Source organism: Nesoenas mayeri, assembly GCF_963082525.1.
Source record: "Nesoenas mayeri genome assembly, chromosome: 2".
NCBI classification, from domain to species: Eukaryota; Metazoa; Chordata; class Aves; order Columbiformes; family Columbidae; genus Nesoenas; species Nesoenas mayeri.
The window spans coordinates 55,167,901-55,193,350 of NC_137543.1; the positions used below are offsets into that span (position 1 = coordinate 55,167,901).

The following is a 25,450-nucleotide window of genomic DNA, read 5'->3' on the forward strand; positions in this document are numbered from 1 at the left end:
ATATATATATATTTTTCCTCTGGTTGTTCTTTATTTGTTTGTCTCTTCAGACACTTTGCCTGTGCAAGCAAAATTGTCCTTCCTTAACACTCTCTTTCCTGCTGGTTCAGCCTGAATGGCTTCCACTGAGTCACCTTCGTGCTACTGTTTTATACAAATTGCTTGCTGTATGTAGCTAATTAGTTATTCACTATCTTCAGAAGTAAGCTTTTGAGGTCTAGGCTTTAACCTTTTTTTTAGTGAGGGCTTCTGTTTCACCACTGTGTATTTGAGAGGTTGTTTTCTCAGATAAAGAGAAAGATGGGAATCTGACTTGCTTTCCTGGGTAGATTTCTCAGGCATGGTTTTGTATTACGGTGGTACTGAGTTAAGGCAGTAATTAGGCAGGTACTTACATGCCTTTGAAGTCAGTGGGATATATTACTGTCTCAAAAATGGACTGGCTTAAGCAAGTACTCTCCCAAACTGGAACTTTATTTATTGTACTCCAGTGCAAGCCTGCATTGAGAAGTTTTGGAAAGTTAAGGTACCTTGGTTAAAGCTACAGTTAATGTATGTATAGTAAAGTCCATTAAGCTGCTCTACGGATGCTCTCATTACATCATCGTAGCTCCATCTGAGCACATTTAAAGACAAGCCCTCAAGCTGTGCTTGTGACGCTGAACACCTTTGAACGCAGTGTGCCACTTATCAATCTCTTTCTGTAATCCGCAATCTATTGTAGATTATATTAGAATCTAATGTAATTCAAGTGTTTCTTGCTGAAATTGATTCAGGTGGTATAATGTTTCACATGTACAATAAGCAAAAATTCCCAAACTTCAAGGATTACAAAATCTCAACCAAAGAAAAGGGATAGATAACCAATGGGATAAATGAATGACACAGAAATGTTTAAAGATGTGACCAAAAAAAAAAAGAAAAAAAAGAAAGAAAAAAAAGAAGAAGAATTTATGGAAAGGTGATCCTGAACCATAACACTGTCTGTGAATCTCAGTCCCTCAAGAGTGGAAAAGTCTGAATCAAAGGTAGAGAAGCAACATTTAGTTCATATTTGAAAGAAAGGATGGAGTGAGATGGTGTAAAATCTTAAAAAGTCGTATCTCCTGCTGATTTGTAAAAGTAATTACTGGCTGAAATGTCGGGTGTGGTGCTATGAGTGCAAACTGTAATTGTTCTATGTTCGTGACTGCATTCCATTTGCTTATTGGAAGACTTTACTGTATAATGCATTCTTGTGGAAAGACAATGAGCAGATAGAATCCTGGCAATATTCTGTGTTGTTTGCCTGAAAACCTGCTGTGCTTTGTTACTATTTGCTAAATTCTCCTTAAAAAAAACCAACAACAACAAAACAAAACAACAAACAAAAGCTTCATTAAACCAGAAGCATCTCTCTGATGAGCATCTCCTTTGATGTCTCTCTTTTGATAGTCTCTTTCCTGACAGGCTGTTATACTCCACTAGAAATATTTTGTGTTTTCCTCCTTGGGGATAACAACTGCTTTGTTCCAAGCATTTCCTTGGCCTAGGATTTGGGAGCTCTGCATGAGTGCAAACATCCCCTTCCAGCCTATCAGTGCCAGTGTTGGATCCAACGTGGAACTAATTAGTGACACAGCAGTTTATCACCAGGAAGCTCCTAAGGACGTGGCAGTAATCTCACAATGACTAATAAAGATTTTCTTAATTTCCCTTTAGCAATTCTATCTGATAAATCAGTGAAAAAAATGAAAATAAAAGAGTAAGTAGAACAGAGGCTATGACTAAAAATACTCAACAGGCAATGTTTTTCTGCTTTTCTGGAGTTATAGCATGCACCTTTTCTCCATAAATCTTAGGACTCTGGCTACTGAAAGCAGAGTGGTTATGAACCTACCTCATTGATTTTGGTAGATGGTTCCTAACTTCAGCTGCAATGTAGTATTTAGCATAACTTTTGGATGTGTGGGGTGCAGCCCTACTATCAACCTGACTACTTTAATCAAACACAGGTATTTATTACCAGGGTTGTGTAAAAGCAGAGTTTCTCTTTTAAATGTTTTCTGCATGTAGTAAGTAAAAGAAACTGGGTACAAACTGGAACATAGGAGGTGCCACTTAAACATGAGAAGAAACTTCTTCACGGTGAGGGTGACAGACACTGGAACAGGCTGCCCGGGGAGGTTGTGGAGTCTCCTTCTCTGGAGACATTCAAAACCCGCCTGGACGCATTCCTGTGTTACCTCATCTACCTGTTCCTGCTCTGGCAGGGGGATTGAACTAGAAGAACTTTTGAGGTCCCTTCCAATCCCTAACATTGTGTGATTCTGTGAAAAAAAAAAATAAATGAAAGGTAGATGGATGCAGATCGTTCGCGACTGAAGCAGTGCAAATCCTGTAGCTAGACCAGCACATGGTGTGTAGGACTAAGCATATGTGCAACCCCATGCAGGATGCAGCCTCTTACCGATTATTTTTCCCACAACAGCAAACATTTACACAATATCTCCCCCGCTCACAAGCCCACTCCGGAGCGCAGCGTTTGCAGCGCCGAGCAGATTCCCCCCTCCAGCCAAGGAACGACCCCGCCTGCCCCAGCTCCCTTGCAGACCAGACCCGCGTCGCTCGGGAGCCGGGGGGCTGCGGGAGGGGGAGGCACCGCGGCGGCGAGGCGGGGCCGGGCGCATGTGACCGGCGGCGGCGGCGGGGGCGGCCCCGGGGGGGCTGTGCCGCGGCGGGCAGGGCGGAGCGGAGCGGCGGCGCGCCGGGGCATGCGGAGCGGCCGGGCCCCGGGCAGATGATGGCGATACGCGAGCTGAAAGTGTGTCTGCTTGGAGTGAGTAGAGGGGAGCAAGGGGAGTCACTTCCCTCTTTTCTTTCCCACCCCGCTGGTGGGGGCTGAGGGAGGTGGGGTGCTCGGTAAAAAGGGGAACACTTCCAGCATCTCCCTCCTTCCTCCCGAGGGCGCCGCGTCTCCCCGTCCCGGGTCGGGGGGGATCGGCCGCGGTAAATTCCTCCACGCCGAGACTTGGCAGCCGCGCACCGGACCCCGGCGGGCGGGGGAAAGCTTTAGTGGTTTTTGTTGTTGTTTTTGCCTTGTTTTCGAACTTTTAAAAAGTGAGAGGGTGTAAAGGGGTGGGAGTGAGGGTCCCTATTTGGGGGGGCTCCACCGCTGGAGAGCCGGCGCTTCCCGGCCGCGGGGGCGGTGGTGACCCGGCGGCGGGTCTCCCTGCGGGACCGAAGCCCCGAAAGGCGTCCGGGAGCGTTTTGCAGCCCCCCCATCCCCGTCGCAGGCTGGAAGGTCTTGTCACTCGCAGCCTTGGCTTCACCGAGCCCCTCTAACAATGGTGGGAAGCGAAACAGAGGGACGGGGCAGCTCGCTGAGACCTTATTTCGGGTGGCTCTTCCTCCCGGGCGCCTCGGCCCCCTGCCACCTATGTGCCGTGTCGGTGATCTGTTTAATTACTTGCCTGGGTTTACTCAAATCTTTGGCTCGGCTCCTTACAGGAATGTCCTTTCTGCCACTTTTTTTTTTTTTTCTTCTTTTGGTTTTTGGCGAACCCGTGTGTGCATTTCCCATCTGGAGCAGCAATGTGCTTAGCTTTGCAGTTCGGCTGTGCCTGCCCCCTCTGTGCCCTGCGCGCAGGGAGCTTCGCAGCAAAATGTGCTTGCAGGGTTGTTACAAATACTTCTGGGAGAACAGAGCCACCTCTTCTGACAGTTACTGAGAGAGCATCACTACTGAATTGTTGTGGGGTTGTTTTGTTTTGTTTTTAGAATCAAACATCTCAAAGTATCAGATTGCTTTTAGGTCCATGTGTCCATAAACATTCAGGAAAGCTGTATGAAGGAAGATGTTTCAGAGTGACTTCTCTTTTATGCAGTACAAGTGAGTTGAACATTAAACAAACAAACACCAACAACACAAACTCCAAACAAACAAATACAAACATTTCAGGTCTCTCTGATTTGTGTTGACACTTACCCCAGCAGGAGTGGGTACCTTGCAGTGGAGTAAATGCCAGGACACTGAACAGTGGAAGCCAGGTATTTGTCAGTGACCATTCTTCCTTTCTCAGTTAGAATTCCTGTCTTGAACTTTTTAAATGGCATAGAGGCAAAATAAATTTGGTTTATACAAACGTGAGGAGTTTGTGGTAAAATATGTGGATATGTCTTTATTTTTTCTTCCCTAGTGGAAAATCCTGTAATTTTTTAGACATGAGTCTCTTGTGGCATGACATTCCTCTTGCCCATTATTTATTGCTGTTTTGTAACATTAAAATGTGCTGGAGGTTTTGCAAGACAATTGTTTACTTCTTTTAAGACAGGAAAAAATAAAACCTGTAAAGCAGCTCTGTGTTACTAAGAATATGCAATTACTCTGTAGATTCACTAAAATGATAGGATGACAGCGGGAACACTTTGGAATATGTAAGTGTCTATAGTTATAGTCACTTAGTAGTTAGTGAGTCTTCCTTCCTGAGTTTTAATAGGCTGTAATACTAGAAAACCATCTACTTCTGATTGTAGACATCTTGTTTACCATGGAGGCTGATGCCCTGTTTTCCTAAAAGTGAGGAGACTGCTTTGTATGACACACCCCCTTGGGAAGCTCAGACAGACTTCCAGAACAGACAGACTGTACTTGTCCATGTGAGCAAGTGCAAACATAAATCTTAAAAACACAAACCCATATTTTCAGGTCTACCAAAAGGAATCTTAACAGTTGTCTTATCAGTAGGTCCTGGACCTGGTAGGTTGATCTGTACTGTATCTAGTAGATCCTCTGACAGTCCTAAGTCAAGTCTGGCATGTCCAGGTCCCAGGCTGAGTTCCTGTCGTTAGAAATAGGGATTAAATTGGTTTGTAAACCTGTGTCCCTCCCCACTTCTGAACAAAGCCCTAGACTGCACCTCTAAATTTGACAGGAGGATCACTGATGGTCTGCGGTCCTCAGCTGTGCAAAGGACCTGGTCTTGAGCTGTTTCTGCCAGCTCAAAATTCCCCAGTGAGGAAGAGAATTGCAGTTGGTGCAACGTTGGCAAAACCAGCTTCTCCACAAGCCGCAGAGCACCATTTGTCTATAGAGGGTATAGATGGGAGGGTAAGGAGAGAGGGGAATAGAGAAACCAGAGCCGTGCTCCATGCTGCCAGGCCCTGTAAGCTTGCACAGTACTCCAGGGTCAACCTTTGGCCAGGAGCCATCATGGTAGAGATAGGCAGTAAGTTATCGGCTCTTGGATAGACCCTCACCTTGCCCAGGTCTTGCTGTAGCACAGGAGGGAATCTGGCCTTAAATTTCCAACAAAAATCTATCATAACTAGGATTTAGGTATCTACATTTTGCTTCCTGCTCGTCCAGAGTGGCCTGAGGTTTTTTGAAATTCTATGTTTGTGATCGGGGAGATTTGGAGGAGCCTGGAGTTGTGCACTAGAAGGGGATGGTTGTGAGGTTTATCGGCATTGGAGGAGACGCTACCAAGGCAACAACAGAGAGGAAATTTGAGGCAGCTGAAGCCTAGGTGTGAGTCAGTTTGGAAGGCAGGCTTTGTTGATCATGGAGCTTTGTTATTTATGAATTTAGGAAGGCAGCGCTCTTTGAGGAGGGATGGTTCCAGCTGGTGGGCTGGAGGGAACTGGATGCGTGCCTAATTGTTCAGTGCCTCACAGCCTTAGGTGTAAGAGCTATGGCGGTACAATTTCAGTGGCTCTCTTGAGTATGTTGCCATGCAAGTGGCCTAAAGCCCGTTCCTTAACTACTTCACCCAGTAAATTATTGCTGCTGGGAAGTGAGGTATCTGCATGTGGAATGTGTTCATCATTCTAAGTGCCAACACTTGAGCATCTGCTCCAAGTCCTGTCTTGGCACCTCAAACTCTTACTGGTCTCTTGGTCCAGTCTGTTCTTTGTTCATAGCAGTTGACCCTGTGTTAGAGGGCACCAGCTTCTGGTACCAAGCAAGTCTTAGCTGCAGCTCAGTTTATGCGATGAAAGGAAATCACCGAATCACAGAATGTTAGGGATTGGAAGGGACCTCAAAAGATCATCTAGTCCAATCCCCCTGCTGGAGCAGGAACACTTAAATGAGGTTACACAGGAATGTGTCCGGGCAGGTTTTGAATGTCTCCAGAGAAGGAAACTCCACAACCTCTCTGGGCAGCCTGTTCCAGTGCTCTGGCACCCTCACTGAGAAGAAGTTTCTTCTCAAATTTAAGTGGAACCTTCTGTGTTCCAGTTTGAACCCATTACCCCTTGTCCTATCATTGGTTGTCACTGAGAAGAGCCTGGCTCCATCCTCGTGACACTCACCCTTTACATATTTATAAACATGAATGAGGTCACCCCTCAGTCTCCTCTTCTCCAAACTAAAGAGACCCAGCTCCTTCAGCCTTTCCTCATAAGGGAGATGCTCCACTCCCTTAATCATCTTGGTTGCCCTGCGCTGGACCCTCTCCAGCAGTTCCCTGTCCTTCTGGAACTGAGGGGCCCAGAACTGGACACAATATTCCAGGTGTGGTCTCACCACCAGGGCAGAGTAGAGGGGAAGGAGAACCTCTCTAATGCAGCTCCCATTTGATTTGCATGATGTTTCTGTCCTGAGTGGCCACCCTCTTGAGGGGGTAAAGGAAAGAGGGACAGAGAGGGGCTGGTGTGTTCCTGAGCTGTGTTTCAGTGCTGAAATGTGGCCAGGCGTGTGGCTGGGAAAAACTGTCAGGTTTCCTAATCTGGATGTGGCTGCTGGGTGCCATGCGCCTTGGCTCCTGACATTTTCTTTATGCAGGCTGGAGGAGTGATTTACAGCTCTCTGCCAAGTCCTGACATAATTGTGTGTGGCAACCGCAGAATAGATTGCCAGTTTTAAGACTAAGGCAAAGTTTCTTGTCTTTGTCACTTCCTGAGGAAACTTTGACAGCTCTCCAGAGAGGATTTGGGAGGTGGCTTGCTAACCACCATCTAAAGTGACCTCCATTACTATTTTCCTTTTGATTTTGTTTATTACATTTTTAGGTTGTGACTATTTGCTGTAGGACCAAAGGAGTTAGGAGTCAAAGAGACTCAGAGGGCATCCCTTGGCCTTAAAGCTCTGCTTATAACTTTCCTGACAGGTTTGTCTCACCTGTTCCTAAAAAACTCACAATGAAGGTTTATCTTGTCCCCAGGGTTATATCCCAGAGCTTAACTGCTCTTACTGTAGAAAGTTTTTTACCAAATGCAGTGACTGCATCTTCTTTGCCTGAGACTTCATTTCTTCATCGTCCAGTTTGTGCTTCCATTTTCTTACTCACAAGAAGTCACTTGCTGGCATGCATTCTGCTAGCATGTAGTCTGAAAATACTGTCTGAAGCTGGTGAGTCTAACTTTGTAAAAGGAGTGACATTTCCTCTGCGGAGGAGAAGCAAGTTTCCTCAGGAGTTTTTTTAAGTGTTCCTGCTCAGGCAGGGGGATTGGATTAGGTGAGGTCCCTTCCAATCCCTAACACTGTGATTCTGTCATTCTCTGGAATCGAATCCCAATTGCTAGGTGTGGGTAATGGTTTGTTACCTTTGACGATGTCATGCACCTCTCTGTGCAGTGTCGGTGTGTGCAGGATATGCAATTCAGCTCAAAATTGTTGGATATTTAAAGTAATTGTCAATATGCGAGTAGTTTTCTTAAGGAGCGAATCTCTCTGCTTTTCCTACCTTCATACCATGATAATGTGAAGATCTGGATTCTGTTGGATGGAGAACAAATTCCTGTAGCAGGGTGTATGTGTGCATGTGTCACACCTTTCTGTGCAAAACTTGAGTACCCACTCTTGTGTTTTAAGAAACCATTGTACTGAACACATCACTGAGAGTCTTGTAGTTTGTATTGGTGTTTATAAAATACAACACTTCTGTTTCTTTTTTGTCTCTAATATGCTTGTCATTATTAATGCTCTTAGGGCCTAGATGTTCCAACCCAAATAGGAGCACTGCTGTTGAAACAAAAAATGCATCCCTGGTTCAGTTGTACCAGTTAAGATACTTTCTTCTCACTAGATATGTGCAAGAGTGTCTGTATGTTAGGATGATCATTCAACTGAAGACAGTAAGAAGACACATGCAGAAGCTGTATGTGCATGAACAGCTGCAATGCTGTAGCCTAAAACAGAAAAAGAGGGACCAAAGTAGTGCAGACAGGTAGTTGCAAAAAGAAGATGATTTTACTCATGAAGTAAATGTATGCCTTCTAAAATTCTGTCCACAAAATATCTGAGAGAAGAACAGTGACTGACAAGCGATTTATTATTTTTTTTCCATGTTAATGGTTTATCATCATCTGCTTATTCATTCGTGTTTTGTTATGTAAACAAATAGCTCTATCATGAGAGAAATTTTTCAACCATGATTTTGCATGGATGTCTGTCTTGTGGAGCCATTAATATGAAATATCTATTGTCACAGCCTTTCCATCAAAGGAGCCCTTATCCATGTCTGTCTCCTAGCCACTTATTTCTTTGCATTGTAATGAAACATCAAATCACGTGTAAAACTGGACAGTGATTTTAAGTGCATGGGGAACTGAAAGGCAGACAGCCAGACACACGGTTAGCATGACTACATATGCCTCATTTCCTTGGGAAATGGTATTCTCTGTATTCTTCCTTGGTGAATACTCTGAAGTTGGCACTTACGTGTGCATATTTCCATACTCATTGGCCTGCTTTGCTGTTCAAAACGCAGTCTACCAGGATACCGAAAGAGACTGGGACTGTGGTCATTCTGTTTTTTTGGGGAAAAATATTGCATAAAAATCCAGTTACATAGCAAATGAGAAATACCTTTTCTCTTGTCAATTAGTAGGTATGTTTAGAAGCCTAATCTACCGTTTTCATATTAATTTGTAAAATGTTTAAATGGCTAAATCAGATTTTTGCAATGTAGACATTAGATATGTAGGTAAATAATTTATCTGAATTGAACAGAATTCAGGATTTTGTCTTGATCTTGGCCTTACTGCTTTCCTGACCTGCCTGCAGAATTTGTGTGTTTACTCATGTCTCAGGGGATACAGACTTTGGAGTCTCTACCAAACTGCTGCTGGTTTGGCTGGAGCGGGTTGAGTGCATCCACTACAACTCATATCTTCAAAAAATTTTGCGTGGGATATCTTAGAAACGTGAGTAAGCTGGGTTATGATCTGAACATCCTTCTAAGAAAAGAAAGCAGAGGCCACATTCTGCTTTCGTTTCCAGCAGCACAACCAAACTGGATTTTTGAGCAAGAGAAAGCAGGACTTGAAGCGGGTTTTACTTTTGGTAGCTGCAAAGCCTCTGAAGAGGAAGCTCATTATTACTCATCAGCTGGACAGCAAAAGAATAGCCTGTGGCTGGTGCCTGTTGCTGGGAGGACTGCGTGTGATCGACTCCAATCCACTGATAACCAGCTCTGAGCTCACTTCTGCTCCTTATAACTTGCTCGTTGAATGAGACCTTGCTGTGGCTATCATCCAAAAATCACGTGCAGGTTGTAGTTTTACTGTCTTTAAATTGTATTTAGTTATTTTGTTTATAGTATTACCAATTTTTTTTAAGGTTTCCTCAGGTCCTTGCTGCAGTCCCTCTTTTTGATTTCTTAGTATTGGCTGAAAAATTGCGAAACTTCTTGTTTTACAGTAATGCTGAGAAAAAAGTGGGTTCTTTCTTTCTGTGAAAATAAGCAAGTTGAATTGCTGATAAGCTCCATTTTTAAACACATATGAATGCAGTTTTAGCCATATTCAGTGAAGTAGTGCTGAGGCAGACTGTGGGAAGCAACCAGAAACTCTGCATGCAAGAAATGTGTAGGGAAAAGAGAAACCCTCTCATCAAACAATTCCTTTTAACTGGCTTAAGTCAAGCCATATTTAAAGGCCACTTTAAAATATGTTGTCTGAGACTCTGGTTGATGGTACAACTTGTTTCTAAGGTGATAATTTGCCTTCTTGATAGGACGTGTTGCAGTTAGAGAGCAGTTGAAGGAAGTGGCACAATAGGCATTAGCTAAGCTGGTCATGGGCAAAGGCCTCTGAGCCTGCAGGGCTTTTGCATGTGGTAGTGTTTATAAATTACAGCGCTGATAAACTTTGCTAGTGTTGGGTCTGAGCTGAATACATGGATGCTGTGGACTCTGGAAGTGTGCAGGCTGGATAGGCATATTCTTCCTAAAATTTCCCAAGCGAACTCCCTGTTGAGAGAAACATTTACGGGGGGGCTGGAGCCACAGCTCTGCTCCAGTTACCCTCAAACAGCCACCGTTTCTTTTGCCTCCCTTCTGCTTGTTCTTCCAAATGCCATTTGCCCAGTCTTCAGGGATGTTAGACCTTGCAGGGACTGTTGTTGACCATGTATTTTCTGGCTGCGTCCCCAAACACATGAGATCAGGACAGGTACCATTTTCTTCCTTTCCTGCCCCTTGTTTTTGAGGTGTGTGTTGAAAGGGAACACAGCTGGCTTTAGCAAATTTGCACCATTGACCCCTACCTTCCCTGCAGTTCAGGTGCTGCCTCAGCACTTGCTGAGTGCAAGTCAACTTGTTTCTCCTCAGCTTCAGTGGCTCATGAGCCCTCGCCGATGGAGGGCTGTAGTTTGAGTTGTGGTCTGACCGCCTTGCCGTCATCTACACGTCCTCGTGGAGATTTGAGGCTTCCTCTGCTTGTGTTATTCTCAAGCCTCTTCTAGGGCTAGCTGAATGCCCAAAACGTGGTACCCAGAGCTACTCTGCAAGAGGGTTGGGAAGGATGGTTGGGAAACAGGAAGGGTTTGCCCGGTCTGGTCTTCTGGGTCCTGACATCGAAGGGAACAAATGCATTTGCCATGGTTAAGTTAGGTAGCATACCTATCACTTTCTCAGGGTTGGTCTGGTTCTTCTACGGAGCTCATCTGTGAAGTTGGAAGCACCGTGGATCTCATTTTCAGTGTGATGATTGGTGTCTCCAGAGCTGGCAGTGTGCCTCTTCTGCCCCTCAGTTTCCTCACACTTGCTGTGGAGGCTGGTACACAGGGTGATACCAAAGATCTTCCTACTCTGGGTTATGGCTTCATTTGCTCCTCACGAGCTCTGCAGCCCCATGGGTGAGCCAGACCCACTGTCACGGAGGGCCATTGCGTAGCACACAGCCCCCTGGCATGGCCCAAGCTCCTGGTTTTGGGTCACTTTGGTGTCCCTGGGACTTTCTGCAGGGGTGGCATGAGGACACGGGTGGGAATAGCTTGTCTTTGGGCAGTGGCCCTGCCTGCTGGAGGAGAGGAAAAGGAGTGTTCACCACTACTGATCTTTCCTCAAGTTTTTTACTCTGATGAGCTTTCCCTTTGAAAGTCACTGCAAGCTAGTGTTGAGCCTGGCCTTTTCCATCTAGTTTACATGGCTTGGTATTTCTAACCTCTTATCGCACCAACTTTTACATTAGATTTAAGCTGATTTATTTTTTCCTTTCTACTTCCTTTGGATAATTGGCTGCATTATAAAATATTTTTTAAAAATAAAAATCCTACCTCAATTCAGTACTAATCACACCGATGGGTTAGATCATCCCTGCTTTTTGGAGAGGGCAGAGCCAGCCTTCGGTGCTCAGCTGCTTGTTGGGGCTTGTCATGCCCCCCACTACCTCACATTTGTAGCCTAGGGGCGGCTCATGTGAATATAACTCATCAGCCCCGTGCTAGAAGATGCATGAGAACTGCTATATGGCATGTGCTCCCCAAGTAAATGAGAATAAAAGATGGTTTTATTCTCACTGAGAGGTTTTCCTTCGCACTGCCTACCTTGTTGAGACAGGGTAATGGTGTAAGGGTCAAGGTGGAAGGAAAGTTTTTAAATTCCATCTCAGCTTAGCTTGTAATATGCCAAGAAAGGCAGACATTTCAACTTTTGAAACATCTTATACACCCTTCCCATAAACGCTCGCAGTTTTGAACACCACCGCAGGAACACAAATCCAAGCTTTAGAAAGCCGCCAGCGGAGGTGGATGGGAGGCCAGCTGGGAGCACAGCCTTGTGTAAGCAAATGCCAGTGGTTTGATTTACAGTCTCCAGCCTCATAGAGCTGCTCCTGAAAGCTGAACAACAGGCAGTGGAACAAATGCTTTATATTTTCGCCTGACTATTTTTAAACTTAAATACCAGTTAGTGTGCAGTTTTTATGTTTCTTGGAGGAGAGGGTAGAGCAGTTGCGGTTTTGCACTTTTTGTTTTGGACAGAATAAGTTCTTATTTGGACAACATGTGGAAGTACATGTGCGTGAAATCCAGCTACTAAATACTTTGTGTCCCCAAGTTATTGTTTCTTCCTTTGTCAGCAGAGCGACAGGATGCTGCAGACGTCATCGTGTGTCCCGGTTGGACCGGTCAGTCTCTGCCAGGCACAAATGCAGGGGACTATAAAAAACTGTCAGGGGCAATCTTTTAAAATGATGATGACCAGCCTCTTGCAGGAATTCACCTACAGTTAAGGACTCTCTGAGGCAGATTTTCACAGAATCACAGAATGTTAGAGATTGGAAGGGACCTCAAAAGATCATCTAGTCCAATCCCCCTACTGGAGCAGGAACACTTAGATGAGGCATTTTCCTTTGCTTTAAAGCCTGTGTACAGAATCAAAGTGAGTGAGGCTCCTGAAGTGGGTTTAATTTGGCAAATTTTTTTTTGGCCCATAATTTTGCAGCAAACAAAACTTGGTAAGTGTCAGTAGGATCTAATGGTTAATCAGCAAATCACAGAATCACAGAATGTGATTAGATCCCATGTTTCTGAGCGATGGGATGTGTCTGAAGCCATTTACATGTCCTCCTGTACTCACTGGTGACCCATGAGATACAGTGGGCATTGGAGGAGCTTTAACCTTCTGTCTTTTATGCTTGTAATCAGTAGCTGGTACCTCATCTCCAGGATTGCCATTGCCTGTGTTCTCCAGGTGTGCACATTTCTTGCTTGTGAGGCTGGTGCTGGGAACTGGGTGACGGAGGAGGAATCCTTAGGTGTTTGGTCTACATTTGGTGTGTGCCAACACAGAAAGCTGTAATAGGGAACACCAGGCTTCCCAGTAACTGACATGTGAAAAGCATCTCTGAGAGGACTCCCTTGAATGTGGTATGGAGTCATACCAAGGCCCAGCTGGCTCTTGGGACTTTAATTGATTTTTAACTACTTGATTTAAGGGGGATAAAATACATTATTGCTATGGCTAGTAGTTTAGAAGTTAAAAACGTATTACAACTGAAAAAATTGGAGGCATTTTCCATGCACAGTCACAATTTTAATCTCAAGCAGCTTCTGCCACCTATGGAAGCAAATATTTGTTTGCTTAAGACAGTCCTCGCTAATTTAAAAAACCCCACCTTTCACTGAGTGACGCAGACTGGTACCAGTCTGTAAGGACACACTTCCACTTCGTGGCTGGATAAATCTGGTTGTTCATTAATTACTGGAGGAATTTGGAAATGAGAAAGAACAGATTTCTTTTATTGGATAGGAAGCTCATTGTCTAATTTTTTTATTATTTTTTTTCCTTAGTGTGCTAAATATAAGTGGGTGTATTTTAAGAGTAATGAAATTAGCACTTGTAATATATCTTATTAAAACTGCTATGAACAGGAAGATTCCAACCACATTTAGGCCAGAAGTCCTTCATGGTGCACAATCCATGCTTAAATCTCTGCAATACTACTCAGACAATCTTTCTTTTAGGATATTCAGTCCTTGGGTTTGCTACAAGCAAGTTTTTTTCTAATGTTATCACTTAAGTCAGCATATTTCTTTTTTTTGGATGATATTTCTCTCGTTGAAAATTCAAGGAAAGTTGGACTTGGTTTTAGTTTGCTTGAGTGTCAATGAAGGAATTAAACACTGTCCCCCAGATTTAATATCTTCAACTTTCATGACTCCAGCAGCAGAGTGTAGTTTGTGTGAATAGTCTTCAAAGTAAATTGTTCTATCCTTTGATATATTTTCCCCCCCTCTTTGATATTTTTCTTTATTTTATTTTCATGCAGGGTGTGCTTGATAAGAATAAATGCATGCCTAGGAATTAGACAGTTGGAACATGTTTTACATGACAAAAATGGCAGTTGTATAAAACCAAGTTAACATAAATGCTGATTTAAGATTGTTGTTAAGATTATTATCGAAGCCCTAATTTTAGTAGTGTCCTTAAGCACTTGTTTAATTCTGAGCGTTTCTGAACCAGCTAATTGAAGCCCAAGCTTAAAGCTCAGTGTGTACTTCAATACCACGCTGAATGCAGTGTTGTGTGGAGGACAAAGATAAAACTTTTATGTAAGTTAACTATGTGAAATAATGCAGCTCTTGAGTGATTCCTGTCATTTAACATGCATTTAACTGCACTGCTAGTGCAGTGACAGAGAGAGGGAGAGAATGAATCTTTGACACCTGTAGAAATAAGTCCAAATAAAGTAAGTTTGTATAGTTGAAGTGATGACCATCAGTAGAAAAAGGGGTGTAAAAGTTGGTGTAGAGGATATTTGGAGGAACAAAGTGATAAAGAAAGAGTTTAATGGAGGAAGAGGAGGAAGTGGAGTACTGAAACTGAGAGACAGAGGGAAAGCATGAGAGGAGCTTTATAGGGGACCAGTGGGAGGGAGTGAGGAAAACAGGGTAAAGTTGGAGAAGGAGCAAGGAAAGAGAAGCTGAAAATAAGGAAACGAGAAACCACACAGAGCAAAACAGCTAACAGAGTAATACATATGAAAAATAATAAGGTGTGGTAAAAACCCCTGCCACCTCTCCTTGGTTTTAGCCTTCAGTTTCCTTCTTTTCTTCTTTTAAAGCTGTAACTTTGTCTTACTTAGCATGTTTCATTCATGTTTCAAAACATTTTTGTCCAGCTGAACTAGCAGAATTGTTGTTTACATTGCATTAAATTAAACTGTTGTCTTTTGACTGGTCAAGAACACACTGTCACAGATCTGGTAAATGAAAGGGAAGGTCTGATGGGATCTCATGGGTCACTTGAGGTGTTGTCCAAAATCCCTGTGCCTGTCATTCTTCTGTATCTGGGGTCTGCAGGAGCTTTGGACTCAGTCCCACACGGTCTCAATCGCTCAGGCTGTTACATGGAAAACATGTTTAGCATCCAGACAGCCTGTCCTGAGAAGGGCTCCTCAGTACCTTCTGTGTGGCTCAGTCTCTTCCTGCTTTGGAGGAAAAGACCAGATCTGTTTTTCTTCTAGCCTGGCTATTCATTCTTTAATGTACTAAACTTCATGGTTTAACAATCCAATTAAAATACTCCCAAGCATGTTTTCATTTGAGATTTGCATATGCTTTTGACCATTTCTGGTTTCTGATTTAAAAGTGAAGATGCGAAAAATTGGCTAGATGAATCAAAACTTTATCCTGTGAGTCAGTTGTAAGGTAGATACTTATTTCCTAGTTATTTTTGTGGTGGAGAGAGGAAGGTCCCTTAAACAATAACAGCCACAAAACTTGTTACTGCTCATTTTAAGCACTTTTCCCTGAAAAGCTGGATTTCATGGCACTAGTGGTACCAGCTTTAGGAGTTGCTGAGTTTTATTCCTGCTGAAATCAACGGGTGGTTAAAACATTCAAGAAGTCAACTGCTTAAGGGATATGGCCTTGCGCTGACAGTGTCTTGTATTTATGAGCCTGTGTAGTGCAGATAGTTTTACTCTCAGCAAGTTCACAGCAGCACACAGTGAATCCACAGATAGAAAATTCAGCCCTGGGTTTTATTCTGCTCTGCTTGCTGTTATCTCTTCTGTTTACTTGCTTGGATGACAGAGGGGAAGGCACCGGGTGTGTCCTTATTGATGCTGTTCCAAAGAAATAGTGATGTTTATTGTATGAGGGAGAGCTTTAGATCTAGACAATAGGTGAAATGAAGGTGAAATCACTGTCAACTTAAGATAATTGAACACAATAGATTGGTGAAAACTTTTCAAACACAGATTTAAGTTTACGCAAGCCTCTGATTGTCAGTTCCCGGTCCTGCAAATCTGTTCAGGAAATGAGAACCCCCAGCTTCAAGGATTTTAGACATCTCCTTGATGCCATTTAATGTCCACCTAGATGTACATTATCTACATGTTACGTGTTATCTACATTTAACTGTAGATAACAAATAGTGGTGAATTCCAGTAAATCTGAACTCGCCCCTCTTCCTCTGATGCCCCAGGAGAAGGCACACCTCGTGATGTGCCTGGAAGGCTAAAGAATGCAGGTTTCCAAAGGCTGCCAGTGGGCTAGCAAGTTGTAAGGGCAACCTGAATAAAGAAGGTGCTGTTAGCAGCTGTCTAATCTTTAGGCTGCTGCTAAAAGGAGACTGCTTTGGAGACTGCTGATTTTACATGTTGTTGTATCAGCTAAAAAAGAACTGATAAGCAGAGGCAGAGTTTTGGTGATAAAACCACAAAAGAAGACCTTATCCCCTGTCTCACCCACATGGTGTTTCCTGAACCCCTCAAGGTTGCTGGTGTCTTTGGCCAGCCAAGAGACAAGGAAGAGTTGTTTGCCTCTAATTGTTGGTAGGTGACATACCCTGAACTAGGGATCCTTTAGCAAAGGTCCAGGGCCATGAGGCTGCTTCCCATTTGTTAGGGGAAATATCTTTATATAGCTGCCCCCTGAAACTCTGTCTCCTTCCTCTCTGTTGCCCAGTGCTGCAAGAAAGGGTCAGGGTTTCTTTTCTCCTGGACTGAAGTTTTCAACTGGTGTTTCACTTGGCACTCATCATTTGTGTGGCTTTTTTCTCCCTCTTTGGTATGAAATGCAATAATAAGTTGCAGGTGAGGTGGTTAGAGATTGGGAGGGGAATGTCTGAACATTTAATTGATTTGCTTACTGAGCTTGGATGGGCAAATTTGAATGTAATTCAGCCCTCTTACAAATTTTCCAGGCAACTGCTGGACAGTTTTTGTGTTACCAAAATAGTAAACTGAACACCAAGAGCCATCTCCTCAAACACTGTACCTAGCTGATGTGCATATAGTTGATTGCATAAGAGCCACTGCCTTCTTTTAATAAAATAAAACATTTTTGTGCATCTAAACTGAAAACTGAGAAGTTTTCATCCAGCCTGGGATTTGTAGGCAATCTATAATATGAATTTATAAAGTCTGAACTGGATTCTCAACTCGAGACTGACTGGAAAAGTTTGAATATGTTCTATGTAAGGACAGGTATATAAAATTATTTTTTTCCTTCCTATTTGGTAAATGAGACTAACAAGTCTGTATTTTGAAATTATGGCTCCTAATGATAGGATTTGACAATGGAAGAGACAGGGTGTTGGAGTATGAACAGAACTTTGTGTCAAACAGCAATTCAGGTCAAAGGTTATCTCCTCCTCACACAATTATTTTGAAAGTTTCAGCTGCTACAAATATATGTGGGGAAGGTTCACTTAGAGAAGGAATTTGGTTTGGAAAGAATAACACAGAATTATTTATCCCATTTTTGCTGCCAAACTATGCTCAAAACCAACATTTGTCAGGATGCTGTTGCCTAACGTGTTTACTGAACTATGAAAGCCTCAGGTTATTTATATATTTAGTCTGAAAATTGAATTCAGCTACTCTGATCACTGCATTGCACAATGATGATGAATGATATTTAACCAGATTGTTATGCTGTTGTGCGTGCATATGGCCTATAGCGATAACAGCCCCTGCAATCAATACTCAATTATCATTGACAATGTGAGGTACAGTGACTTGTAAGTTACTTCATTACACTTATCCTTGACTTAATTTTTCAAGTTCAGAGTCAATTCTCAGGATTCCTAAGCAGATATCATTCACACAGATTTTTACTGTATTTTAAAAGGGAATTTATCTGTGTGAAGAGTGGTACATCAAGTGGATTTTGTGACTGTATGTATCTCTTGAGATAGTGGGTAGGAAAAGGATGGAAGAGTGCAGATATTAAAAAGTTCTCCCAAGTTTGTCCAGAAAATAAACTCTGACCATTTGATTTTCCAAAATCAGATACTACTGTCACAAAAATTTCATTGGCATTAAAGCAAGAATTGCAATTTTTCTTTGTTTTACTTCAGCCTTATTTAGCTTCTCCCTGTTGAGGTTTCACATGCTGCAAAGATTTGCCAAGTTTGTTCTTGGTTCCTCCTTTGTTGGGGGTGGGATGAGTGGTGACCACTGCCAACTGTGGCACCACAGTAGGAATTTTCATATGGTAAACCATGGTCCTCGTTTCTCCTCCTCATGCAGAAAATCAAGTGGTGAACATGGAAGTGATTGTTCTTAAGTGTCTGTGATGGTGCTCAAATGGGAAATCAGCAAGGCAGTAACAGGGAGAGGTCATTAAGATGAACAGGGGTGGTGGGAGAGCATACCATGGGGTGTGATATAATAGGCTTCCTTATCACTAAAAGGGCATCTGGCAGGGTAGGTTTACCTGCTGGTCTTTGTTATGCCTTGGTCAAGAGGATCCAAGAGGAATCAAGAATCAATAGAGGGCAATTAGAGGTATAGTTCTTCTTTGGATGGTAGTGACTTGATAAAGTCCCACAGCTATAGGTCTCTTAAAAGTAAACAAAAATATTCCCTGTGTCATGTACAGCATTTTTGATACTGTGAAGGTTTGGTGGTGTTTTTCTTAGTTCATTAATAGGGATACAGATGTGTGGGACATCCTTTGCAGCTGCCATTGCTGCGTTCACACCACTCATTGCCAGGCAGGGGATCTCAAGGTGGTGAGAGCAGTGGGAGATGCCCATGTTTACAAGGGAAGGTCCTCAGGTACTTCTTTCCATCTCTGTCTGTCCCACCTGTGTAGTTCTTGTAACTCCATCATGTAGCCCTCATTCTCTCCTCAGTTCCCAACTCACTTGAACAGTCAGTGCTTGTTTCTGCTTTTCTCCATTCCCTGTATGACCAAGTTGACTTGTTTTCTTCTCCCTTTGGCACAGGAGTCACCAGGTGGTGCTATTTCCCAATTCAGTGCCCTCCTTTGCATTGCAGCACAGTCGAGCCCTTGGAGAAGGTTTTTACAGGGTTTGGTTTTGTGATGGAGCTTGCTTTGATGGGCAGCTGTGTCAAGTAGTGAGGGGTTTTGCTTCCTGCCATATGTTCAGTCTTGAGTCAGGTTTTTTGAAGCAAGGTTGTTCCCTGTGACTTAATCAGCCAGCGCATGTTCAGCATTGAGGTCATTAAAAGGCTGGACCACTTCTGCGCAGCTTGTGACCACACAGTTGTACTCAAAAGCCACTTTACTATAAAGCACGAGTAAGTCTTGCTAAGGATGCCCTCAGACTTTGCACTGTTGGGTTTTTCCCCATCCAGTGGGAGGTTTTTTTGTAGGTTCCTTGGCATCTGCTGCTACTCTGAAGGAGATCTGTGTGTGTGTGTGACTGCTCCCTGAAAGGTGCTCCTCTTGTTTCTCCTTGTATTCTCCCATCTTATTAGCAGCTAGATTGATACCACCTTATTTGCAGGTGCTTTTTATAGAGCTCATGCTCTCACTTGAAACTGTAGAGGCAGTTCAAAACAATGAATCCAGCATCTTAAGTGAATAGCCAGTGCCCCCGAAAGTGACAATTTGCAATGAAGGAATACGAGTAAACACCAAGTTCCTCTCTTCCTTTCCACCAGGCTAAGCACTTCTTCCTCTGCAGCAATCCATGCCACATGCTGTCAAGGGCATAAGAAAATGATTTATTGAGATTCTGCTCTTTGATTTCAATTTAAAATCCTCCATTTCTCTTGGCAGTTCAGCTACTACTCTGAATTTGATAACTTGTCTTGAAAGGGGAAGGAAATGTGTAAGAAAAGACACAGAGAATTAGCTGGAAATTTGATGTGGAAAAGCAGTTTCTAAATAATATGAATAATGATTGAAGACTCTTATCTTTGCCATCCACACTCATGATAGTGTGGCAGTGTGGTTAAGCTTGCACTTTGTACGATAAGATGCAATGATTAAGCATATATATTTGCATCAGAGTATGAGTTTGGAGGTTTTTTTGGCCAAAGTAGATGAGGTTTAAAAACTGCTAAGTTGGGCATTCCAGGGCTAGATTGGCTGTTGTGCTAATTCGTTGTTATTATTTTTTAAATTATATTCTATTTGGTTGTTCTTGAGTCATGCGGAAGAGCAAGGAACTGAGGTAGCTGGAGTAATGACCCGCAGGCTATGTTTTCTTCATCAGTCACATTTCTGTTCTGCCTTATGGTTTTGTTTCTTTATTTTTACTGCATTGGAGTTATTTTAAAGGATAGCTTTGAAGGAAGCTGCTTTGTTCTCTCTTTCCCTCTGCAGCCTCTGCAGTCTCAGAAATAAAAATCGCCTTATATTCCCATACCAACTTTACACACACAACAGAGTTGGCAGGTTGTGGAAGAGCAGCACAGTCTGTAAACTCTGGGTGAGTAAATGTACAGCAGCCATGTGCGCTGCTTTGCAGTTTCTTCGGTAGAAGATAATTTAACTGACCGCTAATCCTGCCACTCATTGCTAGTGCAGTGTAAAACAAGGGTCTCTTCCTTACTGCTGGTTTAACAGCATGTCAGTTGCTGGACTACACACAAAGGAAAGATGCGCCCTTTCTGACTAAGTCATCTTTCCAGCACTGTCTTGCCTTCTTTCAAGGTGGTAATGTTCCTTCTCTCGAGTAGCCACAAAGGGAGAAACTTTTCCATGTTTGGAGAAAAATCTTCAGCTGAAGTTTTTGGGATGCCTACTAGCTGCCAGATGAGAGGGAGCCCTTTGAGTGAATGCTTTTGAAAACCAAGTGTTTGGGGCAGAAAGAAGAGGGAAGATACAACTAGTGCACTCACCTTGAAGTTCTTTAGGCTGCAGCTGTGACTCTCCATGCCTTCAAATCAGCATGAGGAGCTTGAGATTGGAGCCCTAGTTATGGTAGCAGGATAATGCCCAGTATCTTGGAAACACTCTAGGAGAGACTTCAGTTTCATATGATATTACATATACGACGATAGAAATGTCTCTGTGAAAGTGAATTTATTGTTACCACTAGCTACTCTACAGACATTAGCAGCCTGTCAGTCTCTCTCATCTCTGGCCAGGCACATCGCTTTGATAGGATGATGAAGTGCTTTTGACCGTGTATGCTTGCTTTTATACTTCATATTTGGTGAGGCCACAGTGTTGATTTGGGTCTCTGGGTATATCTCTGACGAAAGAAATATGGAGAGATTCTAGTTAATATTGCAGTCCAGGGTGCGAGAGGGCTGGAAATATTATTTTTTGTCTGTGAGAGTGGAAAGGATGCAGCAAAGTACTAAAGAAGGCGTATTTGAAAATTGGCCGTTAGGGTTTTTTATCTCTGAAAGTTTGCTGGGCTGCAATCTGGTGGAGAGTAATAGACCTGTCACAGTGAATAGGGAGAAACTTATTAACCCCGGAGAAGCCTACAAAATGCAGTGGGACTGCATTCTCTGGCCCTGAGTATGGCAGGTATCCCAGCAGCTATGCATGCCTGTGTCTAATTCCACAGGAGGATGTGAGCAGGGTGCGTGTGAAAGGAAATCATGTGCTGAATAATCACACTGGTAAGGGAGCCAAACCCTGGCAGCCAGCGTTTGGCTTTGGTGGCTGGTTGGGGAAAGGTGGATGGGGCTGCAGCTGCATCCAGCTCTGGGGTAAAACAGATGGGCAGTCGCTGTATGTGTTCTGATAACCTATGTGGGCAAAAGGAAAACAAATGGAGAGAAAGGATAAGAATATTTGGTGTGTGTTCAAACGCCAGCCAGCATTAAGCCCTGGCTAGCAGGTATTTTTCTATTTAAAAATAGCCATTAGGAATATACAAGTGGTATTGAAGATGCTTATAAATACCAAACAAATGAACTCAGCACCTGATTGTCTCTCAAGGTGCTTAAATGGTTCTTTGTTACAGTACTGTCTGAACACTTTACAACTATGGCTGATTTAGATCCTCATAATGCTGTTACAAGGTAAAATCAAGTTGTGGTTATTTTCATTTAACAGCTAGTGAGCTGAGAACGATAGAGCCAAGAATTCCTGTGCCAGACGCAGTCCTTGCAGCATTAGGATGAAGGATTGTATTCTGATATAACTGACCTGATTGTGCGTAGAAAAATGTCTCTGAGAACAAGTGGTGCGCTTCCTACGGGTAGAGGTAATTAGAATTAATCTAATTCTAATGCACACCAGAAGAAAAAGCCTTATTCTGTAGGCAGCTAATGCTCCACAACACCAGCGTTGGCCTGACAATGCACTAGCGATTAGAAGTGATTTGTAGGGTGTTTTACTGTGGGTGAATTGACACAGACCATCCTGACTTTGTGGGAGTAATATACTGACTGACTTAAAACATATTACCACATATTATGAGTTTAAAGAAGAGCATACAACAAACAAAAATGCAGAGAGGGATGTTGTTGTAAGGTTCACACATGGACAGATGACCAAAAGAACTGTGGTGGTTCCTTCTGAGGAACTGTGGAATAATCCTCCTCATAAAAACACAGTTGCATCAAGATCCCTGTGTTTGTGCTGGGATCTTGGGGAACTTGGTTCCAACATTCAGTGGGAACATTGCCATTCATTTGGCTGGTACCTTTCACTCAGGAAGGTGCTTAATGTCACACGGACAGTTCTGGAGGGCAGCTCTGGTTCCAGTTCTTCCTGTTCAAAAACTTGCTGTGCAACTGCATATCCCTTGGGCCTTTGTAGAAACACCTTGTACATCACTGGTGGCACAAAGCTGTGTCTGATGTCGTTTGGAGCTCTTGTTGTAGAAGGACATTGCCAGACTTGGTAATGAAGTAAAACACTTAAAGGTGGTGGTGATGGGGTAGGGAGGAAAACCACAACAGACCTCTTATTTGGTAGAGGGCCTGCCAGGGAGCTGAAAAATCATCCTGCTGTCTTGGGAAGCAGGCATGTTCCTGGGCCAGTTCTGTAGCTCTGAAAGAGGGATCCCAGCACATCAACAGGAATAGGATCTTCTCTGAGAACAGGGGGAAATAATCTATTTCTCATTATATGGGGCTGTAGCAAAAATTGGAATTTACAAAAATTATTTCTGTCCCGAATGAAGTGTGTATTCTTTTGACTGTCTGTGAGGCTTCAGAGCACTTAAGCTTGCATCTCCCTGGTTCGGGCTAAAGCCACAGGCAGTTTTGTGTTGGTGAAGCAGCTGAGAGCCAATGTGTCAGTCTGTGGGGCTGCTCTTGTATTTTCTTCTGTGCACTTGTGCGGTGGTGGGATTTGCTCACTGGATACATCTTGCAGATGGAAAAACTGAATACAGCAAGAAGGTATTTGCACTTCTTCCTGGACACTGCTCTGCAGTGCGTGGCTGCGTTTTTGCTGGGACAAGCTTGGTGCTTGGCAGATTCAGTTCAGTCCCAGGGGCGTCTCTGAACCCAGTTCTCCTGAAAGGTATTTCTCCTTACAGCAGCGTCTTCAGACAAGTAAGTGATACCCAAATACAGGGAAGGATGAAGGATGCATTTAAGGTTAGCGAAAGTTTGTTGGGTAGAGTGATTCTTGGATTAAAATACTGCCCTTGGAAACTGTGATCAGGAGTCTGTTGTGCATAACTCTTCCTTGTATGTTCATACAGTTGATAAAAATCCAAAGCCAGTTTCAGATGCTCTTCACGCCGCCTGCCACAGCCTTCCAGAGCAGCTGTAACTGGATTAGTAAGACATGGAAAGTATTGCAATGCTGCCTGTATCCGATCATCTGAGTAATGATTAAAATGTTAATGGCAGGCATAGAGAACTGAAGCAGACTGCAAATTGCAAAGCTTTATTTTGTTGTTCAGCTCATTGCTTTTTTACCTCCTTTTGGAATTTAAAAGACAGCCATAATCCTGTACTCGGCATTACCACATCACATGCCTTTGGGTTAAGAACTGACATCTCCCAAAGCATCAAAGATGCAGGTTGCATGTCTCAGTGCTGCGTGACAGACCTTGCCCGAGGAGTGACATTCCTCCAAGATACCAGACTTGACCAGAGCTGAGTATACATTTCTGCAAAAGCCCAGGTATACTTTATGGTACAGGCCTAGTGATTTCTTTGATGATGGCTAATAAAATGATAACTATCTAGCAGTGCTGCAATGTGCTTACGCTACTGTGAATTTTCAAATTCCATTGAAGTCTTGCTGAGGATAATGGGAATGGACCAGGGGGATTCAGCTGTAAATCAAAAACTAAAGCGTGGCCAATTCTGGCAGTGGAAAGAACAGCTATTTTAATGTGGAGAAGCTGAACTGCCAAGTCAAAACCAGCTGCACTTAACAGAGCTACTGGAATGAAAGGTCTTTCTGCATTTACATTTTTTGTAAGACTCATTGATTATTTTTTCCTTCCCTAAAGTTTGAACTGTGTCTTTCTCTCAGATTTGCTTGGCCAGTTGCAGAGATTTGGAGTGCCTTTTTTTTGGTATTCAGAATACCAAATGTATTGATGGTAAAGGACAGTTTTTTCCTCTTTGGCAGCTTCATACCAACTCAGATGTTTTCATCTGTATATCTTAATTACTTCAACAATTAAAGTTCTACACTGGGCAAGGCGAGGTCCTCTCCTTCCTATCTGCTGTAGCACTGGCAGGAATCAAATCAGTGTAACAAAGAGGAGAATTTAGCTAGGAAAGTCTTGAGCATAAACTGGCTCCTCTGTTATTTTTCAGTTAGTAGTGAACCAGCCAAGAAATTTGTCGGGTGGCATGAATATGTGACAGGGAGCCAGGAATTGTTGCTTCTCTCAATAATCAGGAACAGCCAGCTCCCTTTCTGAGCAGATCCTCTTCCAGAAGAGTGAGACGGCTTCTTGACTGCACCCTTGTTCTGTATGTTTGATCAAGAGGTTTGTGGGTTGTTGATTTTTTTTTTTTTCTTTTTTTCCTCCCTTCTCTCTGTATCTGAAAGATATCAAATGCAGGATTATCTCACTGGAAGGTGCACTGAAAAGGTCACTGGTGGGCCAGGTTTGACCATGGTTATTTCTGGTGCATGCACTTGTTGCACCTCTTGATGCTAACCTGCCATGAGAAAGCTTCATGATAGTTTGCTGGCCAGTTATAGTATTGCTTTCTGCCTGCAACCCAGGTTTTCATCAGTGTGAGCAGCTTTGTAATTCCAGCCTATATGCATGCTGAAGAAGCTATGCCATGGGAGGCTGCCTGGGTGTTATGGTAAATCAGCCCTGACTGCATTGGTTGCATACTTTTTCTTTTGATCAGGGATCCTCAGAGCAAGGACTGGGCTGTCAAAGGCTCGTGGTGCCTTTGCAATTAGGGTGGCTAACGGGTATGCTCTTGGGGACCCCCAGCACAAAGTGGCCCTGAGGGGCAGATGCATTCCCACTGTGAGAAATGCAGGGGAGTCCTCAGGGTTAGGTGGAAGCCATGTGAGCCATGAGGTCAGTTTCTTGCTTATGGGAAAGGATACAGAGTTGTCATATCCAAGTGTTTCTCATGTTATTGTTGAAATAGTATTGTCGTTACTGGCTTCTCGTCTTGGTACTAATAC

The 25,450-nt window shown here is 43.3% G+C and overlaps 1 protein-coding gene across 2 annotated transcripts in view; it reads left to right on the forward strand.

The window, feature by feature from the left end:
• Positions 1–2,779: 2,779 nt before the first annotated feature.
• RAB31 (RAB31, member RAS oncogene family) overlaps positions 2,780–25,450 on the forward strand; it is a gene marked incomplete at both ends in the record, with an annotated part of 64,963 nt that continues 42,292 nt past the window's right edge. For both annotated transcript variants that reach the window (XM_080340243.1, XM_080340244.1), the window contains one exon: positions 2,780–2,818. In XM_080340243.1, coding sequence (XP_080196369.1) covers positions 2,780–2,818 — 39 coding nt within the window. The remainder of the gene's footprint in view (positions 2,819–25,450) is intronic.